Source organism: Podarcis liolepis (genome assembly GCF_965112155.1).
Source record: "Podarcis liolepis genome assembly, chromosome: 1".
Classification (NCBI taxonomy): Eukaryota; Metazoa; Chordata; class Lepidosauria; order Squamata; family Lacertidae; genus Podarcis; species Podarcis liolepis.
Genome location: NC_139554.1, coordinates 136,409,805 through 136,437,463, shown reverse-complemented (window position 1 = coordinate 136,437,463; position 27,659 = coordinate 136,409,805). Strand labels below are relative to the sequence as shown.

General features: G+C 43.0%; 1 protein-coding gene across 1 annotated transcript in view; it reads right to left on the bottom strand.

The window, feature by feature from the left end:
• ABCA12 (ATP binding cassette subfamily A member 12) overlaps positions 1–27,659 on the bottom strand; it is a 125,552-nt gene that overhangs the window by 28,347 nt on the left and 69,546 nt on the right. Inside the window, exons 25-38 of the mRNA XM_083471236.1 lie at positions 22,580–22,909; positions 21,524–21,593; positions 21,281–21,415; positions 19,990–20,145; positions 18,340–18,526; positions 16,811–17,029; positions 15,772–15,968; positions 14,785–14,945; positions 12,456–12,692; positions 11,442–11,574; positions 7,029–7,281; positions 5,139–5,225; positions 3,460–3,553; positions 561–688 (exon numbers count right to left, since the gene is read on the bottom strand). Coding sequence (XP_083327362.1) covers positions 561–688; positions 3,460–3,553; positions 5,139–5,225; positions 7,029–7,281; positions 11,442–11,574; positions 12,456–12,692; positions 14,785–14,945; positions 15,772–15,968; positions 16,811–17,029; positions 18,340–18,526; positions 19,990–20,145; positions 21,281–21,415; positions 21,524–21,593; positions 22,580–22,909 — 2,387 coding nt within the window. The remainder of the gene's footprint in view (positions 1–560; positions 689–3,459; positions 3,554–5,138; positions 5,226–7,028; positions 7,282–11,441; positions 11,575–12,455; positions 12,693–14,784; positions 14,946–15,771; positions 15,969–16,810; positions 17,030–18,339; positions 18,527–19,989; positions 20,146–21,280; positions 21,416–21,523; positions 21,594–22,579; positions 22,910–27,659) is intronic.

The following is a 27,659-nucleotide window of genomic DNA, read 5'->3' as shown; positions in this document are numbered from 1 at the left end:
TGCAAATGTTATAATAAATTAATGAATAAGATAAACATTATTTATGCATTTTCCTGTGTTTTAAAAAATGTAGTTGTACAATTTTCTCCTTTTCAAAATAGGAATGTTGAGATTCCTAAAATATTCTAGAGCAAGCCTGATCCCCCTCACCCATGTGTGGCATTACGTCATTCATACATTCTGGCTTGCCAGAACTTGAAGAAATGTGACCTGGATTTGCTCAGGGATGTAGAATCAGGTGAACAGGGCACCATAGAGAGAAACTCCATGCAGCAATTTCCCAAATGTTGGTGACTTCAGCTGTCATCGTCATAATCTCTTGACATTGGTTACTTTGGCCGGGGTTGACGGAAGTTGTAGTCAAAAACACTTTGCCCACACCTCCCCTATCCACTGGGAGAACTATGGAAATGCCTCAAAATTAATCAAAATTAAGTACACAGCACACTTGTAAATTAACTCCAATGACCTGACAACTGGAGATTGCATAATAAAAAGTGTTTACTGAAAGAATAAAATGCATAAGAAATAAAGAGGGGTTAATAGAATAAACAATGTACCTCTTCTGCACAAAGTCTTTGGTAGTCACTAGAAGGTATGTCTCAACATCATGGCCAGTAAGGTTGTAAATAGTCCGGGAGAAGAAAGTCCTCTTGTGAGGTGGAGAAAAGTCAACTTTTGGACATTTCTAGGAAGCAACCAGAAATGTTAACTCTTTTAGCTAAAAATCATATAGTACAACTCACTATACTGTTCCTATATCACTTGTCATTCATAAAATTTAGCTTAAAATAGGTTTGTTTTAATGTTAACTAAATTTAAATATGGATACATAAAATGTGTACAAAAACCCATTTTTTCAGCTAGGCATATTCTTTTCAGCTGCTTCAAGTACACTGGGCCAGCACCAACACTATGAATTGTGCTCAGAAGCATACTGAGAGCCAGTGAAGATCCTTTAGGACCAATAATATATGGTTTTGGTGGCCACTCCCAGTCACCAGTCTGCCTGTGCATCCTGGATTAGTTGTGGTTTCTGAGTCACCTTCAAAGGTAGTCCCACATAGAGCGCATTGCAGTAGTCTAAGCGGGAGATAACCAGAGCATGCACCACTCTGGTGACGCAGTCGGTGGGCAGGGAGGGTCTCATCCTGCATACCAGATGCAGCTGGTAAGCAGCTGCCCTGGACACAGAATTGACCTGTGCCTCCATGGACAGCTGTGAGTCCAGAATGACTCCCAGGCTGCACATCTGGTCCTTCAGGGGCACAGTTACCCCATTCGGGACCAGGGAGTCCTCCACACCTGCCCGCCTCCTGCCCCCAAAAACAGTACTTCTGTCTTGTCAGGATTCAACCTCAATCTGTTAGCCGCCATCCATCCTCCAACCGCCTCCAGACACTCACACAGGACATTCACTGCCTTCAATGGTTCCGATTTAAAAGAGAGGTAGAGCTGGGTATCATCAGCATGCTTGCATACAAATCCCCTGATGATCTCTACCAGAGGCTTCATATAGATATTGAAAAGCATGGGGGAGAGGATGGAGCCCTGAGGCACCCCACAAGTGAGAGTCCAGGGGTCCAAACACTCATTCCCCAACACTACTTTCTGGATACGGCCCAGGAGGGAGGAGCAGAACCACCGTATAACAGTGCCCCCTGCTCCCAAACCCAGAAGGATACCATGGTCAATGGTAGCAAAAGCCATTAACATAACATACTGAATTTAAGGCCCTTAAACTTAGACTATATGCACACCATGGCATTGCTACAGCCCCTGTTAAGCCCAGGCTTAAGGGCAACACAAGACAATATTCTTGGTTTATTGGCACCCTCTCAATCACAGGAAGTACGGTCTAGTTGGAGCACATAATTCATTTATTCTTTACACTCTTCCTTTCACTCAGTGACACACACACAAAGGCACACATGCACAGTGTAGGCCAGACTGGAAGTGGCATTAACTATGTAAATGCAATGAATGTCCACATTTTTGTTATGTATGTGGCCGCCAAGGGAATGCATAAGAAGCTTCCCAACAGTGGGGTGGGGTGAGTGAGAGGCAGGGAGGTTTGCATTTTTCATTCCCTGTCATGGTTCCATTAGGCAGCTGCTATGGGTGGGAAGTGGTGGCAAAATGCTGAAGGGTGGAGCAGTGTGTGTCACATGACCTGCCGTGCACCTCCTAAGCTAACCAGCTGCACTCCGAAGGGGGGGGGCATACGGTTCAAGTCACCACTGTTGTACTCAAGTTCATCTGCAGGCCCACTGAGCTTCTGAATATGGCATGACATGTACGGCGCGGTGGGCGGGGGCACCTTGTATTTTGCCTCAGGCAGCAAAATGTCTTGGGACAGGTCTGTATGCTGTCAACAAAAATGCATTTTTGCCAACGGGAGCTTCCTTTGAAATGCAAGGAGCAGCTTCTGAGATAGGATTCTTTTCTCCCTTTTTTTTGTCAGGACTATGGCAACTCCACCCTTATCAGCATTCAAAAAAATGTGCACAGGGATTGCACACACAAAATTTTGCACACAATAGGATTTAAGTATACCCAGGGATAGCCAAAACGTTGGAGAGAGAGGACGGGTGAGATGAATTCCCAACTAAGATCACTATATACTGCCAAGTGTAGTGTTAGGTCTAGGAGAACCACTTGGAAGTCAAATTATATCTTTCCTCTTTTGGTTGAAGCCTTGAAAGCACTAGAGTCCAACCCTCAGCTGTAATATCTTCCATAGGCAACTGCAATTCCCTTATTTCCAATGAGATTAAGATCACAGTCCATAGTATTATGGAGCAATTCCCACTGAGATCAGTAGGATCGGGTTGTGATGCTTTGCCTAAGTGGGATTTAAGCAGCCTAACTGTGCATAGAATTGCAACCCAAGGTTCTAAACCCACACAGCATTATTTTGAAATAAGTTCAACTGAATTTAATGGAATTCCTTCTGAATACATGTGCATAGGATTGGACCATGAAGCAGTTTAAATCCATGAACTCTGTTTTAGCTTGTTTGTGAGTGAACCAGCTCTGTGTTTGTCCAGCATTCAACACATCAAGCCACCTTGGAGTCTGCAGCCTTCCCCAACTTGGTGCCCTCCAGATGTTTTGGGCTACAACTCTGCTGCCTGGGACTGATGGGAGCTGAAGTTTAAAATATCTGGAAGGTACCAGGTTGAGGAAAGTTGAAGGAATATAATAAAAAGAAGGATATCCGTTTATACCATAACTGGTTCCTGACTAAAAAAGGGCTTGAAAGCACAGCCGTATTTTCAATTCCAGGTAGTGACAGACAGTGGACAGTAACTCCTGTCACCAATTTATCCAACGTATGTAGCCCATGTTCAAATATGCAACCCTTGGAGTCAGCCACTTGCTCCTGAACAAGTTCCACAAGTCCCTGATGTTTATTTCATATTTATCTCCTCTCATTGAGTTTTAATTTAACGTTACCTGTCTGGTGTCTGTGCAGTTGCAGGCAGAATACTGAGCACTCTGGTTCCCACTGAACACCCACTCTCCAGGCACGTCTTCCTTGAAACATGCTCTGAAAATAAGCAGATTTAACACTGACATTTCCTGTTGGCAGGTGTGCAGATGACACATGGTAAGAAGGTGGCAGATTCCTATTTAATGCAGGGCACTTGGCTGGAGATCGCCTTTATTTATTGATTCTCCTGAGAGCCCCCAGCAAATCCCACTCGCTTCAAGGGGAGCGAAGTTCACTCAGCCTGTCTAGTTCTTAATGGTTCTGCCTATTGCTCTGTCAATCTCTTTTCAGTCATTGAATCGTGATATTGATTGCAAAGGTCTAATGAGACTTGCTTTAAATTCCTTAGCAAGAAACTTTAGAAATTAACATTAAAATAACAACATTTTCTTGAAAACATAAGGGAGCGCCTGCCCTGAGGCATTGCATGGGTAAAGCATTAATTGGATAATCCTGTGATACTTGCTTAATCACGTGCAGTCTGCACAAATACTTCCCTAAGCAAGAGAATTGTGCTAAGTCAGTTCAGGGATAATCAGAAGCTACTGCCAAGGCCCAAGATGAAAATCCATCATGCTTTCCCACACACAGATCAGTCAGCACAGATGAGACATGTGCTTCAATAGGTGTTGTCAGGGGACTGCCATTGGAACAGGGGAGGGAGGCAGGGGGGCCGTTGGATACAGGGAGCCGCAGAAACTTCTGAGGAGCAGTTCCTCGTCCCCCTCCAGTGGAGAAGAGAGGGAAGAGGCCAGCCAAGTGAGAAGAGGGCTCAAAGATGCTGAGAGCCCAAGCGCCTCACCTAGCCAGGCTGGTCAAGAGGGACGCACGCCACTTCCATCGCCCACCTTGCGCAGAGGGGTGAAACGCAAGGAGGGGAGGCAGAGGCTTGGGGTGTCCAAGTTCTTATGTTGGGGCAGAAACCGGAAGGGGCCACTCCCAGATTCTGCAAGTGACTAAGATGGACATGAACCTTTTAGCTCTGCATTGTAAATAGTTTGCACAATAAAACCTGTAAAAGACAGGTCGGAGTCCTGCCTGGTTACTCACGAGCAACCACCACTAGCACCTGACAGGTGTGATACAGAATCTCCAAGGTGGGTACCTTGGCCCATGCCATCAATGTATGAATATTGCATGGGCAGCTAAGGCTACAACCCCACACACTTTTACCTGTTAGGGAGCCTCCTTGAACAGGAAATCCATGGCTGTAATCGATGCCTATTTTCTTCAGACTGAGTCACATTGAGTGCAAAGAGTCTTACTTCAATGTAAACATGCATAACTTTGGGTTGCATAAAATTTATTGAATTATGTGGGCTTACTTCTGGGTAAATCTGAATAGCATTGTGAGGAAGGTTTAAATTTAGTTGAAGTCATTTGTCTTGCATCTAGGTACTGAACACAGAATGGATACCAACGGAACCTTTCAAGTAAGTATGCTTTAAAAATCAGCCTTAGTAAATGCAAAACATTTTAAAAACTACATTCTTTAACAATCTGACGGTTGCTGGAGACCTGTTTCTAAGAGCATCATAGCTTGGCAGATGGTGAAAGAGTGCCCTTAATGCATGATGACTCTTAATTTTTGGCCACTTCCCTTCCCTGATTAGGAATTTAAAAGAAGGAAACTGCTACTTACAAATGACTTTTGTTCACGCAGGTGCTATCTGCTCCAGGAAAAGAAAGCAGCGAAGCAACCAGAGCATCAGTAGTCTCATTATAATTTCTAGGGTTTTTAAAAAGTACAAAAAATGTTAATTGAACTTTCATTAAAGTCAGAACTGATACATAGCATATAAACTGAATAAAATAAGCATAGTCAAAGTCAAACACTATTTTATATCCCACTGCATAAAACACAAAATAGATATGAAGTTTTGGCACAAACATTCATTTGCTAGGTTCAAAATTACACATATAAAACTAATGGTATGCCATATAAAATTTACGCTGTGACCCTATAACCAGTTTGTGAGCAATTCTTCAATTATCTACCCTAAACAAATTTTCCTGTATCACTCATAAGTCCCGTTTCAAATAAGAACCAACAGCTTTTATCTCAGAAGCAAATTTCCCAGCTCCCATGTGTCTTTTTCAGGAGGGGACGTTTTCTGACATGAGAGAGCACTCCAAAAAGTTTCTGCACAGTACACCGGAGTCATTCTTCTGAAGTGTTTCCCTGTAAACAGTCCCTGAAGGTGAATCCACAAACTGCTGCTTAGAATTCAATTCATCTTGAACTGAAGAAGCAGTTCAGCACAAGGAATGTGTTGATATAGAAATTCATTTTAAGGTGGGGGGGGGCAGGAAGGTGTATGCACAGTGATAGCAGTTTTCCTATCTGCCGGCCTTGTGCCAAAACTTTTGAAATCCAGAAGAATATAAAGTAGCAATTGAAAGTTTACTAAAGAGCTGCTGATATGAAAAGGTTTAAAAATAATTGTGAGGCTCCGCATTTGTGCACGACTAAATTAAACTTTTAATGTTTCGAGGCTTCAAATCTGTGGAATTTGTCAGTCAAGAGATTTCTGGGTAATCTCTTTGATAGGTAAAAAAATTCAGACGTAATTTCTTAGTAGACCTAATCATATTTTTGAAGTTAGAGTGTGTGTGTGTGTGTGTGTGTGTGTGTGTATACATGTGCACACACGCAGGGTGTCAGACTGGCAACCTAGAGCCTCTTTTGCCTTTAAAGCTGCCTCTGACAACTCATGAGCTGAAAGGCAACACCTGGCTGTGGAAACCAAAGGGAGCTCATGTTCCTGACCAACAGGTGTGAGGGGAAGTGGGACTACTGGGTCTGCAGAGTTCTGTTGTGTTGCTGAAGGGCCCTGATACACACACAAAACCCTACCGACCAGCCAACAGCTGTGCTCCTGCACTTTGCTGACCCAGCCTCTTAGGCCATCACTTGGTAAGCTGAGGATTTGTCCCACAAGAAGATCCCAGAGGCTTTCCCAACTCTAGAAAACACTGGATTGCAGAATTTAATAAAAAAAATTCCTTTTGTCGAGGCCCTCTTCCAACTGCCATGAGCCAGGAGTCAGTTTTCCCTGAAGGGGGAGAAGGTAGAATGACTCCATCAGCAGCTGATCAGCCTTCAAGGACACAGAGGAGAAGGCGCTGGTGAAAACCAGCTGGCTTCGGCCTTCTTAAGCAGAGCTTCCAGCAGCAGCCAGGTGCTGGTAACAACACTTTTAGTTTGTGGCCCCACCATGCTGCTGCCTTCTCACCTTGACCTTTGACCCCCAAGATCAACATATTCCCTTGGACCATCTGAACACGTGGATTGCTGTTCACCCGACCCTAGGATTGGACCTGACTAAGAGACTTCTGGTTGGCTGGGCTCCCATTCCACTGAGCTCTGCACGTTGTTGCTCAGCAACAAGACAACACCAACCATATTCCTAGTATACCTCATTATGTTACTGTTTTTTGCCCCCAGACTGTCACTTAACCATATGGCAGATCTTGGCCATTATACCTGGTCCATAATGCTAGCTTTAATAATATAAAAAGGGATATTCACCCAAAGAAGTCCGCCTGCTTGGAGGAACCATACAAGGATGGGGAGAGGTGGAGAGCTGGATATTCCGCCACCTTACTTCTCAAGGTGCCGAGGCCCATGGCAGCAGTCACAAAGAGCACAGGAAGGATGACCTGGGCAATAAAGCCTTTCACATTGCGGCGTGTGTGATGGAACCTCTTAATCAGCAAAGCTGTGGCCTTCCTCAGCAAGAGAGGAAAGCTGTTTGACTTCATCGGCTTAACCAGCGCTTGGTCTATTGAGCAAAAAAGGGATGAGCGAGATATATAAGTACTGAGCGTTGCTCCCTCCTCACACTTGCATTCATACCTGACCAAAACACGTGGGTTGGTTTAAAATGATGCTACTTCTCTTTTACTAATTTACATCAAAAATCCTTGATTTGGGGTAGCTTCTGCACCAGTGCTGCTTTCCCAGGAGAAATCTGTGCTGGAGCCACAAGCTTGATGGCCAGCCAAGAGCCCAAGCTCATTGTCTAAAGCAGAGTGTTTTTCACACTTCTGCAACAAAGTGTGTTGGTTGCAGTGTGTAGGCGTGAATGCTTCTGGCACTCCTCCCGAGGCTGGAAAGGGGTTAGCTTAACCTCCTGCTTGCTAGCAAAACTGAAGTACTGTGTCGCAAAATGATGCATGTCTAAAAAGTGTGTCACCAACATGAAAAGTTTGGAAAGCTCTGCTCTAAAGGATTTTTTTTTTAAGTGCCTCAAATGCACTCACTTGGCACTCTGACACCTGCGGCACAAATTGCCACCTCATGGAATTATGTGCTGCACATGGATGGTGCACTCAACACGGGGCAAAGAGTTCTGCTGGCATGTAGAAGCCTCACATGAACTTTTTCTAAGTGCTGCTTACCATACTAGTAGTTTTGTACTAAAGCACCACACTAGAGGGTGTGAAATGTCCAGGGCAGATAGCACCAAATCAAGCAATGCAGCTTTGTGTTAATTCCTGCTGTTTATTAATCAGCTAGCCTGAACATTAAGTTTTTACAAACTTCTGAGCTCCAAGTAGTAAGGTGTTGTGGTAGCCAGAGTTTTGGAGACAGGCTGGAGTGGATGGGTACATGTGTGTTCAAATTCCTGTTCTACCATAAAGCTTACTGTATTGCCTTGGGCACATCACTCTTTCTCAGCCTAATCAACTTCACACTGTTGCTGTCAAGGTTAAAGAAGGGGAGCATATACACTATCCTCATTCCATGGATAAAGAGTCATCTTTAAAAAAAGGTCTAAGACCCTTATGCAGTCTCTATGCTTGATGTCCTCCAGCTGTGGTTAAAGCAGGAGGAATGGAATAGTACCCAAAAAATTACCATTTAAACAAAGTAAAAAAAATTAAACAAAAAGTGGCTTACTAACACTGCTGCACCAGTGCTCCAAACTGTACAAACCCTCTGCTCAACCTCCTCCACATGTGTGAAGTTGGCCCTAGAACAGGGGCGCCATCTTCTTAAAGGGACTGAGGGGGCAACGTCACGACATCGTGCTTCTGAAGCTAGGGGGCAGAGCCAAAGGGGGCTCAGCTCCTTCAAAAAATACTTGGGAGGGAGGAGCCAAAACTGCCTCGGCCCCTAGGAGTTGGTGCGCTCACCCAAGACCCACAGCCAAGACTGGAGGAAACCTACAAATTGCGGAAAGGTGCTACAGTGCGCGTCAACTGACCCATCAGTATCACAAAAGAGGTGCAACTCGGCCATTCCCAAGAATGACATGAGAGGCAATAGAGACATGTTAGTGCTGTTTTTTCATTTAGTTCAATATTGCCTACTCTGACAGACCAGATCTTCAGGATCTCTGGTATAAACATCATTTGCTACTGGAGATTTTGCTTTTTTAACTGGAGGTGCCAGGGAGGGAGGTGCTCTGCCACTGATCTATGGTCTCTAAACTCATGAGATATGGCCGTCACAAAGTTATATGGGAAGGAAGCACGAAGAGGGCATTAGCTGGGAGGTAAAATTTAAAGGCTAGAAACAGCTCAGGCAAGGAAGATTCGCCTGGAGTTTGGCTCAACGCCTAACTCCAGAAAGGAGAAGCAAAGGTCAGTGCTGCTTAATTCGTTTTCCTTGGCCTGAGGAAGAGCCTCAAGCCAAAAGCTCTGCGCTCCCTCCCAAATCATCCTGTAGCTGTTCAAAACATGATACTGGGGGTTGCAACCCAAATACATATTACAGTCTGTATTGTGCAATTGCAGCACTCATTGGACCCACTAATATTCCCAAATGCAATGAGAAGGGGGTTGGGGCCATTGCAAAGTAACGGCTGAAGGATTATGAAAACACAGAAGCAAAGTTTCAGATTTCAATCTACATAGAGACTTTACAACGGCAGGCATTTTTACTTTTTCTAGGTAAAGTGTTCAGCCTTTATGAACCACATCCATCGGCAATAAGCCATACTTTAAATTTGTACAAAGCAAGCCGCAACTACAAGATAATACATGGGACTCCAAAAAAAGACAAGAACATTGTCTCTTAGTATGTAAAGATATAAAATTTGCCATAGTAGAAAGGGTGTGTCAGAAGGAAAATGAATATATATTGTAATGTTTTTATTAATGCAACATTTTTTTATGTAACTGTGTATTTTTGAAATATTTTCTTTCAGTTGCCTGTTGTTGCTTCAGTTTTTGGTACACCACTTAGGGACATTTGAAATCTATTAAGCGGAATAGAAATTAAAACAGTCAAATCAAATTCTCAAATCTTAATTGAGGTGATATGCTGCTATCCACATTAGATTATCTACATTGACACACAGAAAGTGCAGTTCAGCTCTCAACCAGCCTGATTGATAAACAGCCATGAAGCTGCATATATGTCACTGAATCATGATTTTCCTACCTTAAAATGCTCCTTTGCATGTAGTCATAGGGCCAGTTCAGAACATGGAGCTCCTCCATAGATACAATTGGGTGAAAAAAGTGGTGTCTGATCTGGCACAACCATGTGGATAGCAGTAATTCATGTGAATAAATTGAGCCTTATTTTCTTTTACCCGACATTATTTACCCATTTTTAATGCAACAAGATTAACCACTGGAAAGCAGCGTCAGTTATCAGTGTGGCCATGATGAGTCACAAGTTACTTTCTCCTCACAGCTGTATTTGTATTATTTGCTTGAAACTCTTGAGAAACGTTAGGGTACCGAACTAGCCAACAGAAAATAGGGTTTACCTAGTCAATTATGATACTCAGCCGCCTAAGGTATTTATGGAGGTAATTGTCCGAACGTGGGGGCTCACATGATTTGCCCATTTTTATTTGTAGGCTAGGGACCTTCTCTCTGAAATCTAACGTTTTTATGGCGGAATCTTCAGTCATGTGAGCATCCACCTACACTGAAGTAGTACACTCCAGGCAGGGGTTTACCTCCTCAGTTGGAACTAGGCCTATAATTCAAGCTGCTTTTTCAGACAAGCAAAAGATTCTTTAAGCAACTTGCAGCTTCAGAGCTCTGATTTTCTTTGGATGATGCTCTCTGGTCCTGGCAACGCTGGTTGCCAGTTGGGACTTGAATTGCTAGGTTTACAAATGAAGCAAAAGTTACACTTTAACTCTCACCCCTTCCCCAAATGGTTGACGGTGAAAGTGCCTGTTGTGTCCTTTAAGACTGAATCCATATAAAGTTTATTTACTTGGAAAACCCCACCAAAATAAATGAGATTGAGTCCTCAATAAATGTGGTTACAATTGAGCTGTAAAGTTCCTTTACTATGGCAGATCTATGGCCCACCCAGTCAGCTTGATAAACTTCCAGCTTGTCTAAACAGAGTCAAGGATCCAGAAGGGTGATGAGCTGCATTAATTTGTGGGAGGTGATTCCTGAATTTTGCAGGCCTGCATTGCATCGTAGTTAGTGCAACTGCTCTTTCTTGCATGCTAGAAGCCTGAAACTTTTCTGGGCGAAACTGTACACTGGGGCAAGATTTCATAGTCTTTTTTTACCCTCTCCCCATTGAAAGTTTTTCACAACAGCATAGGAAGCTGCCTTATACTATGCCAGAGCATTGAACCATGTATCTCAGCACTGTCTACATTGACTGCCAGTGGCCGCCCAGGGTTGCAGACAGGGTCTTTCCAAGTCCTTACTGCAGATGCTGGGCTTTGAACCTGGAAGCGTCCACATGCAAAGCACGTGCTTGACTGCTGAGATAGAGCCTAAGCCTGGAAAAGTGGGGAAATGAGATAAATGATTTGACAACTGCATCCACTATTCTTGGTTGGCAGAGGGAGCAAGTGTTCTAAGGTGTATTCCTGAGAATCCTCAAATTTTTAGCACACACACCACCCCCAGAGGGGCCTGCCCTAAAACAGGAGTCCTTCCTTAGCTAATGCAAGTTGACAATGTAGACAATTATTTAGCTGCCAGGGACCTAATCATGGATAAATACCATCTCTCTCAGTGAAGTTATCGGCATTCATGGAGAGATCGTCTGTCTCCAGATTGCAACTGACCGCCTCTTGGGACAGCTCCACATCAGCTTGTTCATCTTCTGCCAGGTCTTTGGTCAAATTAAGAAATACCTGCATAACGGCAAAACAAAAATACTTTTATTTCAGTTCTGTGAAGCCCTCTTACAGATGTAGAAGGGGGAAGAAGCCACAGCCCAGGCAAAATATTAAAAGCAGGTAGAGGTGGGGGGAAGGAGGACACAGAAGTTTTTTTGGACAAGGGGTTTGGTGTACACTCTGTTACAAGAGAACCGTGCCCGTTCAGAGTCTTCCGACAACTGATAATTCTGTGAATTCAAAAATATTTCTGTGAATTCAATATGTACATATCTTTAAACAAACTTCTAGCACTAAATCACCACTGTAACTAAACAGATGGGGAAACAGGAAGACTTGAGTTGGCATCTTCCTCATCATCCACATCTTCTTATATTCCTCCCTGGAGTAAAGAGCCTTGGATGTAAGTAAATAACCCTTTGCCAGGGGTCAGAAAACCCTGCTGACCAATGGAGGGGCTGCTTGTACATGCTGGCATCTTTGCCACTGCCAGTCATTGAGTCAATTTGCACCATCTTTTGCTCCATCTCTGGAAAGTAGAGCTTGGAGATGGCTATAAATAGTCCTATGCACCTGATTGTAATTCTCCCTTTATGTAGATTGATGCATGCATTAATAAATAAATTGAATGCATGTTCATATATTTAAGGGAAAATCAGGGCAAAATGTTCAATACCTTGACTTCGCCTTTGTAGCTCCCAGTAGACTTATTTCTTTAATAAATGTGTATCCAACCCTTTGGTAAAATTATTATCAGGTGGTTCACAAGATTTAAACTCCCCCCGCCCAACAAAATTGAAACAAAACAACAATCAATAAAACTTCAGCATAAAATAGCAATAAAACAGCCAGATACTTAAAACTTATCAGATGTTTAAAAGTGTTTAGATGCTCACTTCTTCCACGGTGCTGTCTGAAATTCCAAAGCAGCCAATATGGAGGTCACTCAAGCCACTGTCCAGACCTCTCAGGAGAGACTGGTAGGATGAGGAAACTTTACTGTTAAATGGGGGGAGTGCATATACAAGCTCGCCCCCAATGTCTTCCTTGAGATAGGCTTCTGGAAGATGAGACTGGATCATGGCTGTCACTGCAGAGGTATCACATTCTTCTGTGAAGCTTAGAGTTGGACTCTAGGGGAAGAGGGGAGGAGAACACAGAGCACTAAAGCTATTGCATGTGAGGATTTGGTTCTCCAGACATATTTCTTTATTAATACCAAAGATACAGTGGTGCCCCGCAAGACGAAATTAATTCGTTCCGCAATTTTTGTCGTCTAGCGAATTTTTCGTCTTGCGAAGCACGAAATCCCATAGGAATGCATTGAAAATCAATTAATGCGTTCCTATGGTCAAAAAAAGTCCAAACAAAGCCAAATTTGGTACAACAACAGTTTATTAACTGCTCTTTAAAGTCACACATACTGTAAAGAGCAGTTCAAAAATTGAAGGGAAAATAAATTAACTTTATAAACAAAACATGTCTTTGTTTTTAGACAAAGAAAACAAAGTCGCGAGACGTTTTCGTCTTGCGAAGCAAGCCCATAGGGGAAATTCGTCTTGCGAGGCAAATCGAAAACGGAAAAACCTTTCGTCTAGCGAGTTTTTTGTCTTGCGAGGCATTCGTCTTGCGAGGTACCACTGTACTACAACCCAGGGGCATTTAGTGAAGCTGAAAGCAGACAAAAGAAAGTTCTTGACACAGTAGACTGTTATAGAATTCATTCCCATAAGATATAGTGTCAGCCACCAACTTGGATGGCTTTAAGTGGGGATTAGCCAGAGAAATGGAGGAGAAGGCTAGTAATGGCTCCCACTCACACTGGAGGCAGAATGGCTCTGCATACCAGTTAATGGGGATCCCACGGAGGGGGGGGTGCTGGGTGCACGTCCTGCTTCCAGGCTCCTCATAAGTCACAAGGCCTCTTTGGCCTAATCTAGCAATTGCTTGGAGGTTTTCTTTATAAACAAAAGTTTTGTTTTGGCCAGTCAAAATGTGACACAGTAGCACATACCTACTTTATTTCTTTTCCATTCCAGCACATCCCTAACTATAAGAACTCTGCAAAGATGTTAAAATAGAATTGCTCCACTATCTCCCACCTCACTCCCTAGATCAATCTCAGAATGAAATTACAGGTTAGGCAATGTTTTAAAATTATTTACTCCACATGTTTAAAATCCAGGGTAGTCCAGGGTAAAGGTTACTTAATGCTTTCAGTTCCATCTTTTTAAGCTCAAAATTTCCCTCCACAAGTGCGCGCTCTCTCTCTCTCTCTCTCTCTCTCTCTCTCTCTCTGTGTGTGTGTGTGTGTGTGCGTGAGAGAGAGAGAGAGAGAGAGAGGGGGGGGGGAGGATACACTGTGAAAAAGCAACTCAGGAATGGTGATTCTGACATGGATTTCTATCCACTTGCACTTCCTCCAGTTCAACTTTCTTTTTTTAAAAAGCAATGTAGGAAAGATGCACAAAACCCCATCCAACTATAGCCATGGTCAAATCTGCCTATTTCCAGGTGATGCCACTTTTGCAGATTTTTACTCAGTTTTGTTCTCCTTCCAAATCAGAAACCATTACAAAATGAATATTTAAATACATATTTTAAAATCAATTATTTCTCTTAAAACATATTTAAATGCACCACTTGGTAACCCTAAATTTCTGTGAACTGTGCTGCAACATTTGGAGGAGTGCAAAATCTGGTGGATAGAATTATGGATCAGGCAAGTTCATATCAGGACTTGCAAAAAATGCAATTCCTCAAGCATCCCTGATTTTGAGTTTAAAGCAACCATCAGATACTGGCTGAAGGGGAATGGGGTGGTTTGACACTATATTTCCTGGCCCGCTCAAAACATGCATGAAAATGCACTTTCTCCAGCAACTCAAGAAGAGACATTTTATTATCCTAAACAGCCAAATGAAACTATAAAAGCTAAATTTTCAAAGAGAGTGTAACTGGACAAGCACTTGGCCATTTCTATACAAATAGCTAATCAAAACGTAAAGACACTGTGGGGAGAAGCTGTTGTGCGATCTGATCTCTCGATTTTACCATTTCCTGTAGATTCATAACAGCCACTGGATACCTTTTTTAAAAATCATTTCCATTAGATGCCATTTCTTCACTTTCCTCCTTAACACAGGGCAATTTCAGGTTTGAAAAGCATTAGATATTTTCACACCCCATAACAACATTCAAGTGTTTTGCATAACAATTCCAAACCTTTCTTTTAGTCAGGGTCAGGTGGTATCCACTGCCAAAAGTTTCCTTCAGGTAGAATGGGGACCCACAGCACTTGAGTCCACCGTGCTCCAAGAATGCAATCCTGTCACTCAATACCTCTGCCTCATCCAAGTGATGGGTAGACAGAATGATTGTTCTCCCTGAAAAAAGCATACAGAAAAGGCAGCATATATCAATCAATATGTTGCAGAGGTGTTGCAGACAGCAGGAAATGCGACAGGGAAATGGGAAACAGGGACTCGTGTGATAGTGTCTGCTCTCTAGGAGATGAATTGCTCAGACTGAAAAGCAGGCCCTCGCCTGAGGCTTTATAGGTCTGTGTGGGGCTCAGAGGATTGTAAATGGCATCCTCTGGGCAATCCATTTTGGCCTGCAAGTCACTGATTATGAATCCTAAATTAGCGCTTTTGTCACTTGAGAGTAACTCTAACTCTGAGGTTCCATCTCAAACTCTTGTCTCTCTCCTCTTAGTTGCTGCCTGGATGGAGAGAGCTGTCAGGTGGAAAACAGGAGAAAATCCTGGCATGCAGGTGTATGGGAAACAGCACTTTCTGAATGCTTGACCCAACACAGCAGAGTTAATAATGATCAGGCAAAGAAAGACAAATTTTTAGGCACGTGTTCTTTGTTGACCCCCTTATAGCACATGTATCTCTGTGCATAGGACTAATTAATCAGATATTATGTATGTACCTTACTGTCATTTTTTGTAGCTAACAATCCAATAATATTCACTCTCTGTGTTTTTCTGTAATGTTTATAATGTTACTGCTGAAAACCAATAAAATACATATTTTTAAAAAGAATATTTTTTTCATAAGATTACCTAACACTCCAGACATGAGTTTCAACAATGATGCAAGCTCACCCTGACCCCCCCCCCCAATTTTTTATTGTGTGTATGACAGTATTAACTTCTACTTTTGCTTTAAACAGCCAGGTTGTCAACTTTTCTGCCCACATTACCTTTTCTGTTTTTTGAAATAATCTCCCAAATGCCTCTCCTTGAACATGGATCAACCCCAGTAGTTGGCTCATCCAAAATCACCACTTTTGACCCCCCAAGGAGAGCAATGGATATTGATAGCTTTCTTTTCATTCCTCCTGATAAAGAGCCGGTCAGCTTGTGACGATGGTTGTATAATCCAGTTTCCTTCAAAGTCCTTCAAAATAGCACCCAGGAAAAGGTAAGAGTAAAATATGTTTCGCTGTGTGTAACTAAAACAAAGGAACCTATATATATATATATATATCAAAGCGCCAACAATACACATGAAAAACTGCTGTCTTAGAATTGGCATAATCCAAAACTGTGATTTAACATGCTCCTTGGACTTGATTTCATTTATCGTTCTTTTTAAGATGTTTCAGGATTTCTAGCCAATGTGTCAAGGTTAAGGGCTCAGAGCTGAATCACAATGTATTCTGGCCCGCTTCCAAGCCCCCCAGTGACACAAAGAAACTACAAACTCATTTTGATTGGATGGCAAAGGTTGATTAATATCTCTAAAGTGGCATGAAATAGCCTTAGAAAAACTGGTCGGTAAAACCAAACAAAAAGGACAATAATAATGAGGAAAAGCTACTATGCAAAAGCTACTGTTCTTGGCAACAGGGATTAGCTTGTCTTGGATTAATGTCATGAAACCCTGATTTCACCACCAATATTTCAGTATTATTCTGACTCAGCCAAAGGAAAGAAGCACATTTTTTATCCAAAGTATACCCTGCTCAGAAAACTTCCTAGTAATTTAGGAAACATCTTTTCCTCCATGCAGTCTTTTTATGCCACTTTGGATACAGAAGTCAGCTAAGTCTTGAGACAGAAAATCGGTGTGGAGATAAATGTTGTGATAACAAAGCAGCAAAACCAAGAAAGAACATGATTGGATTTGGATTTGGTTGTCTGCAGCTAGGAATGTGGGGAAGAAATTTTATTTGGATCTCATTTTAATGTGAACCCACCAAATTCACACTTGTTCTCCATATAACTACTATGATGTACCTTTCTACTTCCGCACGTAACTCCTCCTTACTCCAGTGGGGCACCTTGATGTAGCCATATAAAAGCAGGTGTTCCTTTGTGGTTAGGTAACTAAATAAGACATTGTGTTGCATGCAGATTCCCATGTTTTTCCTGATTGTATCCTGGTCTGTTCTGATATCTTTACCATAAACAAATATAGTGCCAGATGAAGCAGGGAACAAGCCGGTCAGAATAGATCTAGAAATAGGGGAGATACGGAACAGTTGAGACAAATATCCAGCGTTTCATCCCACAAGTTATAAGAGCTAGTATAGTGTAGTCACTACACTCTGGGGTGGCCATGAGGCTGAGCTATGAATGGGGAAATCCCTTTAAATCTTCCCTCTGCCATGAACTCCCTAGGTAACCTTAGGAAAACCTGCCTCTTTCAGTTTCAGCCCTGAATCTGTAATATGGAGCTAATAATAACATGTCTTACGGGATTGTTATAAGGATTTCAACAAGACAATGTATGTAAGGCATACACGCGAAAGCAGAACTATGTTTGCAAACACTGCTAGATGATGAAATGTCACTGCAAAGGAAGTCACATCCTCACTCTGCCACGATCCTTTTAAGACCAGTTTACATGTACACCGTGAGTCAGGAGGATGGATGCCTGTCTCCCTTTGGTCAGCACAATGCAAGCTATTATTGATTGTCCAAACCAAGATCCATAGTTTTTCATTGACTTTGGTTTTCCTTTGATAACTAAAACATTTTGCAGTCTGCATCCCTCTCAAATTGATTATTTTAAAAAATCAGAATTTAAATATTTCAAAATTGTCAATATGGAAAGCTATTGTGACAAAATTTCATTTCAGCTCCACTTTGCTGACAGAAGGCAATCGCAATAGACTGATCTGTAACCTATAGTTCAGATCCTGAAATATATTTAAGTTGTTTGATCAGAGATATGTTTATGCAAAACTGGAGCTCCGCACTGAGATATCATGCACAGAACAGGGTGTTCCTAGAGACTAGCAAAGCCGAAAAGCTGCTGGATTTACCCCAAAGGACTTTTGCACCCTGCAAATTCAGATGGTCTTAGTTTGATGGGAAATGACAGCCACTGAGTTAGTGTGGAGGATGACTAGTACAAGCTGTTGCTGCGTGTCATTCTCCTGCTATGAGCATAAAAAGAAACACCAAGCCCAGCTGCTGCAGCACACAGTTCTACAATAATTCAACAAAATGGGAACCTTTAGCATCCACAAGTGTTACTGCTGATACTTCTGTTGGCCTAGGAGCAGAAAAGCCAGCAGAAAAATCAGTAAAAATAAGAAATATGCTTTCATTTATGAAGGAAGGGGAGACAGAAACCTGCTGAGATAAAGAAAGAACACTGAAAGTATATGGCATAAACTTCAAAAAAGCAGATCTCAAAGACAATAACTGATCTGGTCTTGAAACTTAAAAAGATGTTACTGATTCTGGCATTTATCTTCACTAGCTACAAAGTGGTATTTCTTGCAGTTCGAAGCAATTCCTCTTCAAATAGAACCTACATTGTGGTAGTTTTTCCAGCTCCATTGTGTCCCAGCAAAGAAGTTATGTTTCCTTCATAAAAGTTCAGGTTGAGATTCTGGACAGCCGCTTTGGATCCATAGACCTTTGTTATTCCATACAGAGAAACTCCCACTTTTAGGTCGGTCGGCTCAGGTTCAAGGTTAGAAGGCAAAGCACCTTGAACAACTATAAAACAACAAGAACGGAGAAACCTTTTACTCTGTGCTTCAGATGGTGGGAATTTGCATATGGAATATATGGACAGCTATCAGTAAAAGAAAACACAAAAAATGGTAAGTGTGCTAAGTGGCATGAAAATGTACCACACAGGCAGGTATGCTGGTGGGATGGCCTCTGGAGCTGGGAGTTCAAAATTGTGTTTCGTTTTAGGGAGAGGAAAGGGGCGTATGTTGTGGATATCTGCTACTGCCCATGTTTGGCATGTCAAAAGGAGAAATGGAAAACACAGCTGTTTGGGTGGATACTAAGACTTCTTTCTATGAAAATTAGATGTACATGACTGTACAGCCACAACATTTTGTAACAAACTATAATGCATCAACGTGGGTTTTAAATAAACAGCAGATTTAGCAGCAAATTTAAGAGCAGTGAGTTGTGGTTGTCTTCCCCCACCAAAGAAATATACGGTTCAAGATGGGTAGTCTTTAAATAGGTGGAAGATTAATATGGAAATTATACTGTGTGTATATATCTAATGACAAACAATCCCTGGTTCACCTACCTGTCAGTCATCACACACAATCAGCTTGAGCCCTGCACAATCAGCTTGATGGGGTAATTTTTGCTTTGGGATTTCACAATGCAGAGTATCCAAATAACCTACCCATATTTAAGTTTGCAAAACATGACAGCATACATATTTCCAAATATAGTCAGGGTCAGGTGAGGAATCTAAATTGTGTTGCCTTTTGTCATGACCCTTGACTCTAGTGGTGCTCTGGAGAGGGAGTCGGGGGTTGTGGGGCAGCGTAGCCAGATTCAGGGCACAGAGCTGACTGCTGAAGATAGGGAGACTCTTGGGCCTGAGACGGTTGGACAGGACCTCTCAGAGGAAAGCCCCTGACCCCCAGGGCTTGTAGGGCCAGAGCCTGGTCACTCACAGGCACCAGAAAGGAGGCTATGAAACAGCAAGGGAGTGTCCATCTTCAGGCCAGAGGGCTGGCCCTTTAAGCTTCTAAGGTTTTCTACAAGGAGGTGGAGCCTGGAGGAGGCAGTCTGCAGAGAGAGCCTTGTAAGGCTACAGTTTGCTCTCAGCCTTTGTTGAGCAAGTTGCTCACTTGCAGCTGTTCATGGTCCAGCCTCACCACCTTCTCTGTGCATCAGGTCAAAATGCAACAACATTAAACTTTACCCCTCGTCTCAAGATAACTACTCAGCTTTGAGCTCTGGCAAATATCTATGTTACATTTCAGTACAAGACTAATGGTTTGATTAAAGCGAGATCAGGCAAAGTGGCCCCCTCCAGATATTCTTGGACTACAGCTCCCATCATCCTTGACCATGCTGGCAGAGCTGATGGGAGTTGTAGTCCAAAAACATCTCAAGGACACCTTGTTGGGTGCCCTGATTTAAAGTAAGCGAATCTATGAAATAAATATTCACCACATCTAAAAACTTGGAGTACGTACATATCTTTTCAGGGAATGCTGGCTCTTTTCTCAAGAAGAAATTGGTGAAAAGAAAGTTTTTCCTCTTCTCACTCCACAAGGGGAAATAGCCATAGCGCTCTGCCCAGTAAGATGGAAGGAGTGGAAAATACCACGGGGCTGCAATACCATACTTGCCTGTTTGAAAAATGAGAGAAAGAGAGAGAGAGGCTGAGAAGTTGGGAAAAGTTACTCTACAGCATGTGACGGTCTGAATTAGGTTTACATGGTCTATACGACTGCAAGCCCAAAGAATGTGGTAGTGTGAGTTCAATGTGATTTCATCATTTCCCAGAGTATATTGCACTTGTGTGCTGGCAACCTCTGATCAAGTGAATGTGTTGTTTTCTTCCCTAATTTCCCAGTATCCTAAGGGTACCCAGACCACATGGCTAGAGGGCCACAGGGCTCTATAAGGACTGTGACTGTTTGCTGCTGCCCAGCAAGGGCCTCGCCTGCCTCCTTCCATCTGGGCAGAGAGGGCTCCGTTTTTGTTTTTTAAATTGCTTTTTTTAAATCTATGTCATTTCAAATTGTAACTGATGTTAATGCTGTATTCTCAGTTTTAGATTATATGATTTATGTGGGAGTTGTTTTCCATTTTGTTGTGTACTTTTTGATGTGTTTTATTTATTGCTTATGACTTTTATTACGTTGGTAATTATGTAAATCTTGTCATTTTGTAAGCAGCCCTGAGCATTGTTTTAACTATGGAAAGGCGGCGAACAAATGATGATAATGATGCCACTATGCTGTCAAAATAATTACATTAAAACACACACATACATTCCTGAATTCATCTGCCTCTAGAAATAGAGTGGGAGAGCTCACCATAATTTACATATGGAAAATTATGAGTGACACCCGTTCTGGTTATGACATTTGTAAGTACTTTGTATGGCCATTCGTCATGCAAATACATCCTTCTGCACAGTCCCTAGAAGCAAAGAATGGTAGAATGTGCAGTAATATAGGGCACATGTCATTTGTTAAGCACTTGCAAATGTGCAAGGGAGAGGATGTCCTCAATAGGAATTATTATTATTATTATTATTATTATTATTATTAACAACAATACCCCACATATGTGGCTGGGTTGCCCCAACCAAAGAATGTCTTTGGTGGCTTCTCTGTGATTAACAACACAATGGGCTGCAGTCCATAATCTGTCCCATCTAACACAAATTTAATAGACAAATAATGCCCTTATGAGCAACCTAGTAATTGTGTGTGTTTGAGTGTGTGTGTGAAAATTCTTGCATGCACTACTTACCTGGAAAAACATTCCTAATGTACCAGCCGAGAATGAAATAAATAAAAGAATCTATCAGAATTAACCAGCACATCCAGCCAAAATTAGTCTCATCTCCAGACATAGGTGATTTATACATATTATCCCACTGCAGGCCTACAAAAGAGAAAAGGAAGGTAAGATAAAGACAATTTCTACATTAGCCAATGAACCAGTCTGCACCAGGGCTACCCAGAGAAGTGTCCACATAAGAAGAACCCTTACCAACGCCTTGTTCTTCATAGCGGGCAATGTACTGGCTTGCATAGCTGAACGCGGTTGGAGACAGCAGGCTCTGGAAAAAGCAGGGAAGAAACAAACACACAAAAACCCTACTGAAATATTTGCATACAAATATCCAGTTAAACATATGAAGACGATGCAGATTTCAGAGACATATAAAATGGAAGCATAGATGTAAAATTATACCCCATGATTCAGATGAAAATGAAAGTATTTTTTTTAAACGAAAGAAGGGAGAGAGTGTGGAGATGAGAAAGAAAGCATTCCTGAGAGAATGAGCACAAAGAAGCCTTGGGAATCATTCTTATTATCCCCGTAGACTCTTCTTCCTACAAGGAGAGTAAGGCAATATCCATGCAGTTCACCCTATAAACTGGCTCTGTCTCTCTCTCTCTCTCTCTCTCTCTCTCTCTCTCTCTCTCACACACACACACACACACAGAGAGAGAGAGAGAGAGAGAGAGTGTTTTCTAGGGACCACTGACTGAGCATCGTGGCACGAGTGTGTTTTTTTGAATCCAGCACTGCACATCCAAACCAAATATTCTTGACATTTTGCCAATTCTCATCTATTTTACCCTGTATTGGATAAGAGGAAACATAGAGGTGTTAACTAGGGCCGACCCAAGACATTTTGGCAGACCCCAAAATGGCCCCTCCCTCCCCACCAGGGAAGCAGAGATGAAGGAAGATCTACGTCAGGAATAAGAAGGAAGGAAGATCAGCATTGGTATCTGCTGGCCCTGTGAACCCTGCTGCCTGAAGCAATTGGGCCTAATATTACACCACTGCTATTGTGTGGTTGAGAGACAAGCCAAAATGTGCATTTAAGTTGAACCCCCCCCCCCCGACAAAAATTCTTTGGTAAATGACCCTTCCCCCAGCCTTCAGACGTCTTGAACTACAATTCCCACCAGCCCCACCTAGCACTGCCCTGCTGGAGCGGATGGGAGTTGTAGTTCAAAACTTCTGTGGGCTCCAGGTTGACTAAGGCTGCCCCAGCACCTTCACGCATCTTAACACAGCTGAGAGGTTTACCAGCAGGCTCTTCACGGAAAAGCTGACGTGATTCTCAACGACAAGCAGGACGATGAATGGGAAAAAGGTCAAGATGTAGATGAGACAGCCCACCAAGGCAGCAATGTTGGTGTTGTTGAAGAAGACGCTGATGAGGTAGCACATGGCGATGATGGAGAAGCTGTAGTCCAGGAGGTACAGGAACAGTATCACAACGTTTATGTTGGAAAGGACGTTCCCAACTTTGAGCATAACAATGAGAAACGTGGTAGTAATTAGGAGAAAGGTGGCACATTCAATGAACCAGGCGATGAAGTGACTGCTGGAATTGACACCCATCATCTTCATATACTATGGAGGGAGAAATAATAAAAGGATAGCCACTTAATTGAATTCAAACATGTATATTAGTTATTACTATTATTTATTATGAAAACAAATTTAGAAACCAGTTTCAAAGAGGCGCACAGGGTAAAAACAGACTAAAACACAGAAACACAGACTCAAAGAAAAATAAAATCAATTTAGCCAACTCTAAAGCAATAAAACCATTTACACAAACACCAAAGTATTAAGTGCTGTTGTCTTCTAAAACAGGTAAAGGACCCCTGACAGTTAAGTCTAGTCATGAACGACTCTGGGGTTGCAGTGCTCATCTCGCTTTATTGGCCAAGGGAAAATGCCATTTATCTTCCTGCTGGAGCGGTACCTATTTATCTACTTGCACTTTGACATGCTTTAGAACTGCTAGGTTGGCAAGAGCTGGGACTGAGCAATGGGAGCTCACCCCGTCGCAGGGATTTGAACCGTCGACCTTCCGATTGGCAAGCCCAAGAGGCTCAGTGGTTTAGACCACAGCGCCACCCAGATATTCTAATTATGTACTGTAGGCATAGTAAGATGGCCGTTGTCTCTTCTTTTAAAATAGAAGGGGTGACTGGTGGTCACCCAGGTAAAAAAGGTAAAGGACCCCTGGATGGTTAAGTCCAGTCAAAGGCAACTATGGGGTTGTAGCGCTCATCTTGCTTTCAGGCTGAGAGTGCCGGTGTTTGTCCACAGACAGTTTTCCAGGTCATGTGGCCAGCATGACTAAACCACTACTGGCGCACGGAGGACCGTGACGAGTGCCACAGCACACGGAAACGCCATTTACCTTCCTGCCGCAGCAGTACCTATTTATCTTCTTGCACCAGTGTGCTTTCAATCTGCTAGGTTGGCAGGAGCTGGGACCGAGCAACGGGAGCTCACCCCGTCGCAGGGATTTGAACCGCCGACCTTCCGATTGGCAAGCCCAAGAGGCTCAGTGGTTTAGACCACAGCGCCACCCAGATATTCTAATTATGTACTGTAGGCATAGTAAGATGGCCGTTGTCTCTTCTTTTAAAATAGAAGGGGTCACTGGTGGTCTGCACCATTAATTTCAGTTTTACAGTCTCTGAGAGGGACATGTCAGTCCTTACCAGGAATGCCCAAATTGTGCCCCACTAAGCTGAATGTGCACACCCTAATGAATTGTGAGAACTCAGATGCTTGAGGCCACTGTTACCTCTCCAGTTCATATTTCTGCAAACTCTGACTAACAGCAAAGTAGGTTTTTTTTTTGTGTGTGTGTGTGTGTGTTTTAAAAATTGGGTGTTGTAGAGGTTGCCTTACAAGGCCTATGTGTGCATTGATACAAGTGGCAATGTCCCAACTGTTGGTATTAAAGGGTTAAGAAGCTCTAATCAAGACGCTCTAGTCACTGAGCAGCTGGAGGTCGTTAAGCTTCCTGGAATGTGAGTTTGTATAAATAGTCAGCTCACTCCTGTGTTTGCCCCTTTCCCCCTTTCTTTTCTTTTGGGGCGTGTTTGCTGAAATGTGTGATTCTTCACCAGTTTTGTTTTTGTGTAAATAAACCTTTTATTTGAGTTCCAAACCGCTTGCTCCAAGATTCCTTTATTGAAAAGATGCTGACTCTCCAGCCCTTCTTGAGCCGCTGTGCGAAAAGCTCTGCTGTAATGGGACATTGTGGCATCGGAAGCGCACTGGACATTTGATTAGCATTAAACTAATTAAAGTTTAATGGGACAGGTTATGGCTGTTTGTACGTCAAGAAGGAGATAAGGAGTGCAGTTAAGAGTGATTTATGAAAGGACTGGAGCGAGGACAGAAGCGGTTGCCGACAACGAAAGCCTTCAAAGCAGCTTGAGTCCTGCAACGTGCCTAGGAAAAGTTTTAAAGAGGCACTGCGCAGTTTGTACTCGCTGGAAGACGTCTTATTCCTCGAGGAGCCACCTCAGCAGCTGGGAGACGGTCTACAGGTCTGTGAGTATCGTTCCTAAGCCCCAGGGAGGATGGCAGAGTCCCAGGAAAGTTTTACTGTCCCCTTTATGCGACTCAATGGGAAAAATTGGCAAGATTGGAAGGCTAGAGTAAGGGTTTGGTTGCAAGCAAAAGAGTTGTGGAGTTGTACTGAAGCACCGCCTTTACAGGCAGCTGCAGACGCGTCTGCAGAAGACAAAGCAGCAGCGGCAGCTTCTCAGAAACGCGACAGGAAAGCCCAAGGTCTACTAGTTTTGGCAGTGGGACCAGAGCAAATGCCTTATGTTTCTGAGTTAAAGAACACGCATGAGGTCTGGACGGTTCTGCAGCGGATAAATTCCAGAAACACTGCGGGGGCCAAGATCCATGCTACAAGATGTTTGTTTGATTTACGTCTCCAACCGGGAGCGTGTGTGAAAGAACATATTGCCAAAATGGTGTCTGCCTTTAATCAACTAAGACAGCTGGGCATTCCTTTCTCTATGGAGCAGCAGTCATACATTTTGTTGTCTTCTCTTGATAAAAGCTATGAGACTCTAGCTTTAACTTTGGAAGCTATGCCTTCATCTGAATTAACCCTTGAATACATTTCTTCTCGACTTGCAGATGAACAGGATAAAAGGCAAAGAGAAAGAGGTTTGTCTTCAAAGGGGAGTTATGCTGTGCCTAAGAGTGGGGATGCTGAGTTTGAGAACACAGTAAATGCTTTTGCAGCTAGACACTGTTTTCGCTGTGGTTCCTCTTCCCATTTAATCAGGAATTGTACACGTGAACCTGGTCAAGACAGCACCAAGGCCGTTACCCCTAGTTACCAGACAAGGAGTTCCAGGGGACGTCAAAGAAGAGGAGGAGGTCGTGGCTACTCCCACAGCACACAGCACATGGCTTCAGCAATGGCGTTGATGCAAGGGCGTGGCCAAGGCAGCAATCTACGCTGGTTGATCGACAGTGGTGCATCTCACCACCTGGTGGCGCCATCTAGTGTCCGTTTGCAGAATTGCAGGCATTTGCAAACCCTTAAAGTTGTGACAATGGCAGATTCAACTAAACGTTCCTTAGAGACCGTAGGCACAGTGTTTTTGAAGTGTTTGCAAACAGAAATTGATGCCTACGTGCTAAAGGGAATGAAGGGGTGTATTTTGTCTGTGTCAGAACTTGATAGAAATGGGTTTAAAACTGTGTTTGAAAATGGGGTTTGCACTATTTCAAAGAATAACGTATCTCTTTTGCAGGTGGAATGCAGAGATGGGTTATATTATTTTGAGACAAGTCCAGATGAAGTTGAACAGGTTCATGCTGGTTGTGTGAACTCGCCTACCCATAATTCTTGTGTTCATTTATGGCATCGCCGTTTGGGACATATTAATTTTCAGTATGTTAAAAGGCAACCTGAATTATCAGAAGGGTGCAAATTGAACAAATGTGCTAAGTATTTGGATTGTACTGCATGCAAAAGGGCGAAGGTTCATAGATGCAGCTATCCCAGTTCAAATAGGAAATCTGACAAAGTATTCCAACTTGTGCATATGGACCTATGTGGCCCAATGCCTGTTGCTAGCATGGGAGGTTCGAGGTATGCACTGTGTCTCTCAGATGACAAAACAAAGGTTACATGGTTTTTTCCTCTCAAAACAAAAGCAGATACTGCAGAAACAGTTAAAAATTGGGTTCATGCAGTAGAACTTGAATTCGGTACTAGAGTTCTTGCTTTTCAGACAGACAGAGGGTTAGAATTTACCGGGTCTGTGTTGCAGAATTTCTTTAAGAAAAAGGGAATTAAGCATCGTCTGTCTACACCTTATTTCCCCCCAAGAAGGAGGCGTGGCCGAACGTAAAAACAGGGTTCTGCAAGAGTTGGCAAGCTCTATGTTGTTTGATGCTAAACTTCCTCAAAGTTACTGGGCGGAAGCCTGGCGGACGGCTACTCATGTTCTGAACCGAGTATATAATTCGGTAATTGATACTACGCCATATTTTGCTTTATATGGGAAGAAGCCCAAAGTTAATTACTTTCGGGTGTTTGGATCTCAAGCCTATGTACTTATCCCAAAAGCGTTAAGGAAAAAGGGAAGTCCAAGGGCTAGGAAACTCATCTTTTGTGGGTACGAACCACACGCCAAATCTTGGAGGTTCGTGAACCCAGATGGGGATACTACAAGAGTGGTCCTCAGTAGGAGCGCTGAATTTTGTGAGCAATCCGGATGGACTCACTTACATGCTAACCCTGACATTTTGAGAGATGATTTAGGCATTTATGCTGAGAATGAAAGTCCAGAGGGTGATGAGCCAGAAGGGAATGGTGCACATGGTCCAGATGCAGATTCTGACCAGGCACAAGGTTCTTCTCCTAAGGTAGAAAAGCCAGAATCTAAGAGTGTTCCAACATCGCCAGTCATTAGGCCTAGCAGACAGCAAAAGCGAAGCAGGTCGCCTGCTACACCAAGCCCAAGGGAGGTATCTAAACGGAGGTCTTTATCCCTAGAGGCACGTCTAGACATAAAGTCTGAGACAGATTCTGACAGCCAACGGTCAGAGGGGGCACAAGAGGAGCAATTGCACAGGTCAAAACGTGCCACAAAGGGCAAGCCGCCAGAGCGGTTTAAGGTGACAAGTGTATACGTAAATATGGCACAGTGTGAGCCAGATAGCTATGTAGAGGTACAACAGCTTCCAAGCTCAGAAGCCGCAAAGTGGCAGGAAGCAATGGAAAAAGAGATGGCTTCAATGAAGTCTCTCGGTGTGTTTACAAGTACAGAGCTTCCAAAAGGGCAACAAGCTGTAGGTTGTCGATGGGTATATC